At 34.8% G+C, this 12,211-nt stretch overlaps 1 protein-coding gene across 1 annotated transcript in view; it reads left to right on the plus strand.

Annotated features, from left to right (window-relative positions):
• LOC110101721 (TBC1 domain family member 15) overlaps positions 1–12,211 on the plus strand; it is a 34,972-nt gene that overhangs the window by 14,352 nt on the left and 8,409 nt on the right. Inside the window, exons 9-13 of the mRNA XM_020829744.2 lie at positions 2,836–2,934; positions 3,032–3,142; positions 6,139–6,210; positions 6,332–6,448; positions 9,246–9,395. Of these exons, the coding sequence (XP_020685403.1) occupies positions 2,836–2,934; positions 3,032–3,142; positions 6,139–6,210; positions 6,332–6,448; positions 9,246–9,395 (549 nt within the window). The remainder of the gene's footprint in view (positions 1–2,835; positions 2,935–3,031; positions 3,143–6,138; positions 6,211–6,331; positions 6,449–9,245; positions 9,396–12,211) is intronic.

Below are 12,211 nucleotides of genomic sequence, written 5' to 3' on the forward strand. Positions count from 1 at the left end.
TTAGCAGTTCATTGCATTAGACTGGGGGTGAAGAACAAGATGGTCACATGTTAGCTACTGAGAGGATGACAGGTAATCTCCCAACCAATTGCTATCCATAGGCGTTATTGGGGGAATGTCTATGCAGGAGTTATTAGTTGTTGTTTAATATCACTTATCATTACAAATTGGGTAGGGACGTCCATTTTATGGGTTAAGTCTGCCCTTGGGCGCTCTTAACATTGAAAAATGAAGTAATTGACCAAATATGGCTTGTGCTTGTTTTGACCGATTGACTTTGAGATCAAAACGTGGATGCAAGTGCATTTTAGAAAGGTGGATAAATGGGAGATAAATCTACAAGTGATATTCATTCCTATTGCTTTTTAAGTTTTGTTCGCCATGGAAAATAGTGTTTGAAAGAACTTAAATCATTGTCATAGTGTTCATCTTGTGTTTGTGGTGCTTTGTTTTTATGCGATGGAGAGCTTTAACTAACTATCATCACTAATTTAGATCCTTAGGTTAAGAAAAAAAACTGGAAAATTTCATGGGAGCCTAATATCTAGTTACTTTTGCATCGCTTCCTCCCCCCACTTCTCTTATCACCATTTAAGCTCTCACCCCTTTATCTCACTATCTTACCAGCACAGAAACTAGGCTTTTGTTGGTTGAGATTTGTCTTGCTCCAAGGATGGTAGTGGAGAGTAGACATCTGAAGTAATTATGGCAGGAAGCCTCCCCTTGGCTGATTAGCTTTGCGGCTTTTATCAGGAGATTGTGTTGGGTTAGTATATCTCAGCTTGCGAAGACAGTGCCTAGAGAAATCAATGCCTCCTCCACAGAAGACCAGCAGCAGATGATTCAGTGTACAGGCTTTGCGGTTCCCCTTGTATCCTTTCCAGTTAATTTAGATACGGTGGTGTACTTATCTAATGTTAACTTGAAAGAAGAGGCTTTTGATGTCAGCCATCAACTTGAATGGAGAGGCTTTTGATGACTTCAACACTTGCTGAGGGCAACAAGATAGTAAGGAAGCCTATGTGGTGGATATAGGCTACAAATTTGAAATCACTGTCAGCTCAAATTTAAATCAAATATGTATCCACGTTTCGCAACATTTTGATAATGGCTACAAATTTGAAATTACTGTCAGCTCACAGAGGGCTAATAACTTGTCGAGTGTATTACTATGTTGACTCTAAAGATCTCATTTTAGTAAGGATGTGACACAAGTTATCTAACTGGGTGGTTTTATTGCCAAATGACACCATTAAAAAACCATTATGATGGAGCTATCTGACTCCACAAAATGACATCATTATATTACGGTCACAACCATAGTGTGAATGTTCCCCTATGTTTCAAGCTATTATGACTTGCGAATCATTGGATGCACTTGATAGGACAAAGTTTATAGTTTGATAAGGTCAACTTAAAATTATCCTCTTAGACAAACATCTCTCTTAGTTTTATAAGGTCCTCATGGACAATGCAACTTATGGCTGTCGACAAGGTTTCTTTTTAGGTTAGGTTGGGTCTATTATTTCTGTTGATTAAGTAGATCAGAGTCAATGGCAATCCGGGATGACGGAACCATGAGATTTTGATCGCATTGGTTATCATTCTCTAAACCATCCACATTAGGCTAGTAGTGGTGTTTCTCTCAATCCCAAGTTTAAATTACTGCTACTATATGCTAAGAATTTATTGATTAGTAGATTTGGTTGACAACCTCTGTTGACTTAGTAGATTAGAGTTAATGACAACCTGAGATTATGAAATCATGACATCTTGTCTGAGCTCATCACTATTAGCTCTGCCATCTAATTGAAGCTAGTGGTGGTAAATTTCTCTAAATCCTAACCCAAAATTACTGCTACTATATACCACATATTCAACACTTAATGACTAACCTTTTGAAAGTTATCTTTTGTTATCGGGAGAGGTAGTTAAGCATAAGGGCTTGCGCCTATAAGAAACCTTGAACTAGATCATAAATTCCTCGCAAAATGAGGGCGAAATCTTTTGGTAGTGTCCTGTTATATGCATTTTTTGGGTTTCATATTTTATCCGTCGTTTGATCACACCACCTAGGCTTTATTTCTTCTCTTTATTTTTATTGTCAATAATTGAAAGGAATCAACATGTACTTTCATTTATACAATTCTTTGATAGATATCGAAGTATTCGTCTAGTCCTTGCCATTTCGACATTGCAGCTTTGGTTCTTATATTTATTTATTTTTAACTAATCCCATATTATTGTGTTGCTAGAATGTTAAAACCTATCACACCGTGATGTCTCGACATCCTTCCGTTATATTTCCACTAGTTCTGCTATATAAGTTGATTTAAGTATTTACGGAGGTAATTCATATGAACCCATAGCTGCTTAACTAACATTCAGGTGACTGAAAATCTAACAAATGTTCAATAAATGGAGCCCTTTCATTTTGTTATTAAGGATTTTCTACTTCGCTGCTGGAAAATCCTCAAGCCTTTAAACTGATTAAATCTATTCATATTCCTTGCTGCATTTTTGGTTGACTACTACATCTGATATGTGGCCTGGAATATCTGATTAAAGTATTTTGGACAGAATTTTTGGTATTTATTTTCTCAAGTTAGTCACGAGATATTTGGGCTACAGCAGTAGTTAGGTTGCCTCCATTAAGTCCTCAAGGTCACGGCTTGAGAGATGGAAACAATCTCTCTTAAATATTGGGATAAGGTTGCATACATCAATCCATCCTCAGAATTTGCATTGGCATGAGCTTCATGCATCGTGTACCATTTTTTTTCTTGGAGATGACAACGTATATTATTGTGTGACTATTGACCGGATCTTCTTCAGTGGGCAGCATTTTTGGACTCTGAAGGCAGAATTAATGATTCTAATGATCTAAAGAAGCGAATATTCTATGGAGGAATCAAATCTAATCTGAGAAAAGAGGTTTGTATTATATAGTTCAGATTTATATAGATGTGATATAACTACTCCGTCTTTATTACTATCATTTGATGGTTGCATGATTTTAAATTCTGTACAGGTCTGGAAATTTTTGTTGGGATACCACTTGTATGATTCTACATATGCAGAGAGGGAATATCTTACTTCAGCTAAGAAGTCTGAGTATGAGTGCTTAAAATCCCAGTGGCAGGTCCTGCTTTATACTGTCATTTCTCTTTTTTTAGTGGTGATCATTTTCAAATGAACCCCATTGCATACTTCATCATTTGTTGTGGGGTACAATAGTGTTTCTAGCATGTTTCAAATTCATTATCCTTCAATGTTGCTGTAAATAGAGTCTAGAACGAGTTTGCATCTTATTTACAGTCCTGTTTCATATCTTCTGAGTTTTTTTTTTATTAAGCTTCTTTTCATGGCAATGTAAGAAGAAAATTACTCTGGCATCTATACTGCGTTAATAGAAGTTTCAGTAATGTGAGTGAAAAGTTTCAGATCTTAGTAGTGCATGCAGTTGGAGAGCAAGAAATCTGGCAGTGGGTGACTTCTGATGGAACGTGAAAGACAACAAGAGTAGTTTTAGTTGGTTTTGCCTGTACGTAGCTATGTTGGGGAAAGGCAACAATAACAGGGTAGAGGGGCCGTCAAAATTAGAAGAAGAGAAGGTAGGGGCTATTGAGTCAGGCAACTTAGAGGTAGAGGGAGGCGTGGAATGATTGAAGGCTTGAAGTTGTTTTTTTGTTAGCTAAAATGCATAAATTTGAACTTAGATAACCTTTATATGTTTTTTTCTCAATAAAAATAATAAACAACCCTTCAATAAACATAAAAATGTTAATCTATTCTTAATCGGCTAAAGACTGATAATATGACAACAGAAAAACATCCACAGACATGAGGTAAATGACAACCTCAAGAAGTTGCAAATTAACCATTGATGAATTTGAGCCATGATAGAGAGTATAAGATTGACACTTGATAAGAACTGAATAAACTCTAAGCCGTGGAGTTTCCATCACATTGTAATGAATTTTACTTTACTAGCTTCTGCATCTCAATATAGGTAGTGCAGAAGTCATACCTAGGATTATCTTTTCAACATGTGTATAAAGTATGGCATTGATATCAAATTGCTTTTCCTATATTTATGAACAAAGAAGATGTTCGGTATCATGAAAATTATAGAGAAGTACTTATTTAGACAATGAAGGTATGAGTGAGGATAATGAAATATAGGCTTTGAAAAACCATTCTGGTATGGGAAAATCGATTTGATTTTCTAAGAAGGCTCATTATTTGAATTTCTTAAAAGTTTTAACAGTCAAATTTTAAGAATATGTGAGTTATTATGTAGCAGAAGAGTATAGTTGAGGATATTTCATCAATATAAAGTTGGGTGGTTAAAATAGAAAGATGTCTCTGAAGAAGAATTATATGATAGATGTAGACTATGGAGACTTTAATGCAAACTTTTTAAAACGGAATTTAGATTGATTATGCTATTTGGATCCAAGATTGGATAATAACGAAATCACTAATAGCCAAATTAAGTTTAGTGGCAATCAAAATTTTAAGTTGGACTTGGAATTGAGAAATGATTATTAATAGGATGGTGGGAGAAGCACTTATTGAAGAGAAGCTATTGAAAAATAAAGTGATTTAGGCATATACAATAGAGGGGAAAAGATTTATCAATAATATGATAGATAAAAAAGTGTTAGAAAGGAGAAGAACCAAACAATGGGCAACATGGTTAGGAATTTTGCAAGAAGATTTTCTTAAAATAGAATCACATGATGCAACACAATTGGAATGAATGGAATATAAAGATTCATAGACCGAGCCTAAATAGTTGGAATTAAAGTAATGAGAATGTTGTGGTGACCGTTTACTTTTTATTTATATGGAAAAATATCAGGGAAATTTTATATCAAATTTTTTTATCACATGCAATGATTATTTTAGAGTTTGTAGTTAAAATGACTTCTTAGATGGTCTGAAATACTCCCTATGAGCTTTGCATAAATACAAAGCTTTTTAATTAATTAGTTTTAGGTAAGAATGGCTTAGCAATTAATGCTTCCTCAAAATGATTACTCTCAATGAAATGCTGCTGTATTGCAGATTTTAAGACGCTCAGTTATGATCTCAAAATTTGGTGCTTTGCAAATGATCTTGAACTTCCAACTTATGCCTGCCCTCTGATTGAGTTACATATTTGATGTATATATTATGCGAAGCTATGTTGATAATAAAATATGTAAAATAGGGATGTTAGCAATGCCATAACTGAATATGTTCCCATTAGGTGTTTTGACATTCAAAAATATAACCCATTTTTCACACTTTCTGACTAAAATCGGCAGCTGTAGGGTTCTTATTTTAATCTACATAGTTCTTTAAAAGCTTAACAAATTTATTTTTCTTATCAGGATGATTTCTTTTTCTTCTGCATGTATTATTATATAAAGAAAGCACATCAATATTGCATGTAATTCTACACATCTAGTCAATGATGGGTTTTTAGTTTTTGTTTGGTATGGCAATTGTTTCCCATTAGGTGTTGTGCACATGGTGGATGGAAGTTTGTTTGCTGACGAACAACCTAGAGCTTTCAACTTGTGCCTATCTACTGATTTATTGTGTATATTATGCCAAGCAATATAGATGGAACAATATGCAACAAATATATGTATATAATGTTCAGAATAAGTTAAACTAGAACCCATTAAAAACCTTCTCCTACTAAAACTTTGATAAGGGATCTTATTTTGAATTTTTAATCATCTCACTTTCTGAAAGCAATGCCAATTATTTTTCCTTTAAGGAAGACTAAACATGATTTTAAAAAAAATACACAATGGTTTTTTTTTTTCTATATGCGTTGCTCGTTTTCCTTCTGCCAGTAGTATTGTCATGCCTCTAAATCACATCAATACTGAACGCAATTCTCCAATAAGTTAATGCGGGTCATTAATTATATCCAAGTTTGCATCATTTTATCTGCATTTATCATCTGCTGCTCTGTTTACACCGTTGAAAATCATTTTGAAGATGGCTTTGATTATTGTAGCAATTGCTAATATATTAATATCTGATTGTCAGCATGGAAATATGTAATTGATTTAACCTTATCAAAGCGCATTTCTAGTTTGGCTGTTGCATCTATTATCTTTATACATCGTGCAGAGTATCTCAACGACCCAAGCCAAGAGATTTAGCAAGTTTAGAGAAAGAAGGGGACTTATTGAAAAGGACGTGGTAATGAGGAACTATATTATTTTGTTATTTCATTCTTTTCAAGATTTGGCGTCTCTAAATTATTTTTATTAACTGTTTCAAATATTTTATTTTACTGATTTTACTTTCTTCATTTTTCAAGGTTAGAACAGACAGATCTGTCGCATATTATGATGGAGATGATAATCCACATGTGAAGCTTCTACATGATATATTGCTGACATACTCATTTTATAATTTTGATTTAGGTTATTGTCAGGTGAGTTGGAAATCTGCATCATTGATCTATTTTGTGATGAAAATATTGATTTTTAAGAGCATGATCCTATGGAGGGTTAATCTTTATTACTTCCCAACTTGGGTTCGCTTTGCAATCCACTGTGTTTTTTGGCAGATTAAAAAAGTTGTGCTGGATGATTCACCAAATGAATTTGTCCATTGTGATCCTATTACAAAATTGTTAATTTACTAAAATGTTAATGATGCAAAATATTGGTTAAAACATTTCGTTGGGAGTCTTGCTGGTGGAAAGACACAATTATCGGCAATTCTGTAACAGGAACTAGTGGTACTTGTGAATGTCTTATGAGGTTTTTCTAGGTGCAGACTATAATACGGGAGGTAAAAAGGAAAAAAAATATTGAAAACGTTGACCCTAATCTTCAGTTCAAAGATTAACCCTGAGTTTTAGACTTGCTTGAGTGTATCTGTAACTATGCCTCAAATAGAGCCAATAATTGCTTCTTGCAACTAGGAACCTGGATTCATAGACTTTTTTACCCTTATTTATTTATTTATTTTTTACCACTTTTTGTTTTAATTTTGTGTTAAGCTTCCCTTTTGCCGTTATGGAGGGCTTTTATTTTTTCTCTGCTAGTTCACAATGACTCACGAAGCTGATAAGCTGCAGCTCACAGGTGTAGCTCGGTTATTGCATATATTTTTTCCTTTTGTTTCCTCCTAATGATCTTACTGTCCCTTCTCTTGTTTTCCCCCTTTTCTGTACAAAGTTTATCTTGTCAACGCCATATTCAGCGATTAAACCTTGAACCTTTCTCATGTTTATCATCTATTCTTCTTCTATTCCATCTACTACATCTGAGGCTATTTATTGTTCTCCTTTCTTAAAGGTCTTTCACAAATTGGTTATAAATTTTCTGATAGAATTAAACATTCTTTTTCTGCAAGTAGCTTCCAAGAGTAATTATGTTAGTATTAGTTTATACTATTGTTAAATAAAATCTAAACCTCATTTTCTCTGCATTTACAAATTGAGCACCTCATGAATTTATACTCTGATTCATTAGCGAAAAGTACATATGGGTGGGTTTGATTGCTGTTGCATCATTTCATTTCCTTCAAAATAACAAAACTTGAGACTCATTCAAAATCAACTTGAATCAATTTAAAGCTCCAGTTCAAACTTGAAATAGATTTTTAGATTGCTCCAAATAGATCAAATATCTCGAATCTACTTGAAATCTGGTTTGAAATACATATTCATATACTACAACAACAATAACAAGCCTTTATCCCACTACGTGGGGTCGGCTACATGAATCTTTTTTCTCCATTGTGTCCTATTAAAGGTTTCTTAAAGGATTCATGTCATTATTATATATATATATATATATATAGCATGAGATTTATATTAGTAGATATAGGTAATTAAAAATAAATTTTAAATCAAACTTGATATAAGTGAATAGTTTTGAGTCAAGTCAATACAAATTTTAATTTTGGGTCGGGCTAAAATTTTTTGAACTCAATTAGATATCAATGCTAGATGCATACATGCAAACATAACAAAACATAATGCAATACTTTCTCCTAAAAACACACACATTGACACAGTGTTTTTGGTGTTTTAAATGCAATCTTGATTTTGTTTAGTTGAAAAGTTACCATCTATATTTGTTGCTTCTACGAGTTGTTTAAATAAATTGCTAGTTGATTACTGCTCAATGACCATCTTAGAAAAGATAAAAGGATCAAAATAGTCCTTTGACTCTTTATTGTAGATTAAAATAATTTTCTAACTATATTGAAAGATTATTTTGGTCTCTTAGTTCTTTAAAAAGGAACTAAATTAATCCCTTCATGGAATTATTTTGGTTCCTTTTTAAGGACTTAAGGCACCAAAAATGTCATTTAGTATAGTTTAGGATTATTTTGATCCTTCATAAAGAGTTAAGGGACCATTTTGGTCCTTTTCCCATTAAAATTTGCATAACTTGTAATTTGTATTTAGTTTCCACATGCCTATCTGTATTATAGATTTAATGTGTTTTGTTGAAACCGTACATGTATCTATGTTAACTCCAGAATTGATTTGGCTTAGAAAACAGTATAGTTTGGCCTTCATTGACCTGAGGTATATAAATAATTATATGTTATCTAGATGCGGAGCAGGTCACTATCACTTATAGTTTACGTTCTACATTTATGCTTATTTATACATCTAAAGGAACTGGCTTGGCTTTATGAGGATACCAAAATATCCATGAAGGGTATTAACTTTTTAAGCTCTGATTTGGTTTCCCGGTAAACTGATGCTATCATATGATTTATCCAAACTTGCTCTTTGTATATGTGAAAGATACCGCTCAACCATTTTGATATATTTATAATTTCCTCAATTTTTCTACAGAAGCATAAGCACTAAAAAGTGATGTTCAACTTTAAGATAAAGAGGCATAAAATAAAAAATAAAGTAAAACGATTTTCTAGGATTAGATGGGGGGATTTAAAGAGTATTAACAAAAATATTTTTGGAAATAAGATTTTAGATCTTAAGATTTTGTTTGTGCATGAGGATGCTAATATTATGTGGGAAAAAGTGGCTAGTGATATTAAGAATATTGTAAAAGATGTCCTTGGAGTATCAAAGGGAAAAGCTCCTTATAGTAAAAATAGTTGGTGGTGGAATCCAAATGTGCAAGAAAAGATTAGAATATAATGGGATTCCTCTTAAGTGATCATGATTTCTTTTATTTTCATGTAAATATAAGCTGAATTGTTTACCTCAAATTATTTAACCTTTTTTCTGGCTACAGGGAATGAGTGATCTTTTATCACCCATATTGTTTGTGATAGAGGACGAGTCAGAATCGTTCTGGTGTTTTGTCGCGCTGATGGAACGCCTAGGGCCAAACTTCAACCGTGACCAAAGTGGCATGCACTCCCAACTTTTTGCCCTGTCTAAGGTATTCATGGCTATTCTCGGTCATTAATATGATTCTTAGGAGCCCAGAAGTAATCTGGTTGTCCTGTGCTTTTCTTCTATATACACCTAATATTCTGTGGCTTTGCAATTGCTACTTCAAAGAAGAACATTTTGTCCTATCTTTGCACTTCTTCTTTTCAACTTTCATTTATGTTGCCATCCAACCATGTCTAAAGTTGATATTACAACATTACCGATGATGATTCCTTTATTGTTATTTCCAGTGTAGGAATGCGGTGCAGCATTTGTTAGTTTGTTTTTCTATTTTTTTATGCTAGATGGTCAAATCTTGTATGTATAACTTGGGATTTTGTTTGCAAGGAGAATGAAGGTAATCTGGTGAATGGTTAATGATTTCTGTGCATGCTATTTTGGTGTGAAGGCAATGGAATTTGTTGATTTATTGATTTTAGAAAATACTCAAGAAAATTTGTGAAAGATATGCCAACTAAGAGTACCAACAATAAAGGGGTCGAAGCTACATTTTTTAACTTTGCGAGTTATGTATGGCTTTTATATAACTCCATACTGGAATAACAACAATAAGGAAGTTCAGAGCACATAAAAAATTGCCATTATCACGTTCATAACTATTAGGCTATGTTTGAATGTGAGAAAGAAGCTTTATGATGCTATTGAAATTTTAGTACTTCGTGATTCGCAAATTAACATTTTAAAGGGAAATTTTTTATTCTAGAACGGATAGTAAGTTTTTGGGTGGATCAGCTTTTTGGTTGTTGTAACTCGTCTCTTAAGTCTTAACCTTATTAAAGTGTCTTTGGCAAAATGTGTAGTTATGTTTATCTACTTATATGGATGTTATAAAATGACCAAAATATTTTCTCTTTTTATTATTTCATACAGCAATATTGATTTTCTTACTCATTCCATAAAATTTAACTTTTGAATAGTTTTTTACAACTTTGTTTTGCAATATTTTGAAATTATTGTAGTCAGTCCTTTACTCTGTTACACTTGTTGGAAATCAATCAGGTTCATAAGGTCATGGCTGTGAATTGTTCCAGACTTGTGAGATGAAGATCAAGAAGAGGGAGAAAATAAAGAATACACTTGTACTGTGATAATACCTCAATCCCAAAATCATAGTTATGAAGGAAAGAGAAAATAAGGAAAGAATGAATGTATAGGGATTGAGGCCTAACAAATTTGAGATTTGTCAAAATCTCAGTCATCCCTTGGCATTTGATCCCACGGTCAGGATGAGAATCCATGGGAGGCTCACCTGGATCACGCCAATATCCTTCTATATTTGGGTAGCTGAATTAAGAAGGATTATATTGAGGCAATTATGTATCAATTAGAAGTTATTTATTTCTTTATTAAGACATCTTGTATAGATCTATAAATAGGGATAATTTTGTATAATAAGTAGAAGGTATTTTTACCATTTTCAAATTCTATGAATTCTAACATGGTATCAGAGACACGATTTGTTGCCAATTCTTTGTAAAAGGAAGCCGGCCTTCATTGCCGCTCCTATTGCCGGATCGACGAAGAAAATAGGTCTGTCTTCATTTGTCGCTGAAGAACGTTCCTTTCAGTTCCTCGTGTGTACGAAAAAGCAAGAGGCGAAGAAAGGACTTTTTTCCGACGCCACCAGACGCGAGAAGATTCGCGGAAGAAGCCGAATGACGGAGCCAGGAACGGAGGAAGAAAAGAAGGAGAAGAGGAGAGGCGGAGCCTTGCTGACGCTACCAACCAGAAATGCCGGAAGGGACGAGCGACTCGATCGGAACTTCCGATAGGAACTTCAGAACTATCGTCGAAGGAGCCTTGACGAACATCCACGAAGGAGACGAAGGAAATGAAGGAGCAGAAGTGTCGTACCCGTTCGGAACCGTCCGTGCGGAAGACGAAGCTGATCGGAAGCCCGATCCAATCGCCGGACACCTGCGACTCGCTGGACGAAGCCACCTATCCGACTCGCGGGAGGAAGTCACTGCTACTCATGGGACCAAGCTTGTGATCAGCACGCCTACGTGTGACTTGGGAGACAGACACCGCCTTCTACCATTCAGAAGGCTCGCACGCAAGATTCGCACATCCGGAAACCTCGTATGGAGGAATCAATCGAAATCGGAAGCTTCGTCTGGAGGCTCGCTCACATGGACTTGCTCTTGCGACTAAAGGGACGGAACCTTGCCCGTGCCTAGCTTGCCCCGATCCGAGCCTTAAAATCAAGACTGGGCTGGTTCGGTTTAATAAACCGAGAAAGCCTTAATTAGTGAAAACAAAAACCAGCCTTCATCACTGATATAAAATTGGCCTTTATTGTCGTAACTTAAGATCAAAGGGATCTTATTTTGGAAGCCTTCATTGCTGTCCAAAATCCAATAGACAGTCTTCATTACTATAAAAAATTATCGAACCTTTGAATAATATTGATTCTTTTTCCGGCCTTCATTGTCGGAATCGCCTGGGATATACGAATCAAAGAAAGCAGAGAGGAGAAAGCGGCCTTCATTGTCGTATGAGTCGTGCGGTCCAAACAGCTCGTGCCCTCTATTTTGTGCAAGCTTCCTTCATTGCCGTAGGACATCGAACGAGAGTCGAGTAAGTCCAAACCGCTCATGCCCTCTGTTTTGTGGTTGTGGCCTTCATTGCCAGAATTTGGAGAAATATTAGTCCTTCTCCCGGCTTTTATTGCCGGAATTATGAAAAAAAATACAGGTTCCTATCATCGGCCTTCATTGCCAGAATGTTGAGGAATACTAGTTTCCACAATCGGCCTTCATTGCCGGCTTTCTCGGGTGGTTGATATCCTATCCATAACCA

This window comes from Dendrobium catenatum, unplaced genomic scaffold (genome assembly GCF_001605985.2).
Source record: "Dendrobium catenatum unplaced genomic scaffold, ASM160598v2 fragScaff_scaffold_772, whole genome shotgun sequence".
NCBI classification, from domain to species: Eukaryota; Viridiplantae; Streptophyta; class Magnoliopsida; order Asparagales; family Orchidaceae; genus Dendrobium; species Dendrobium catenatum.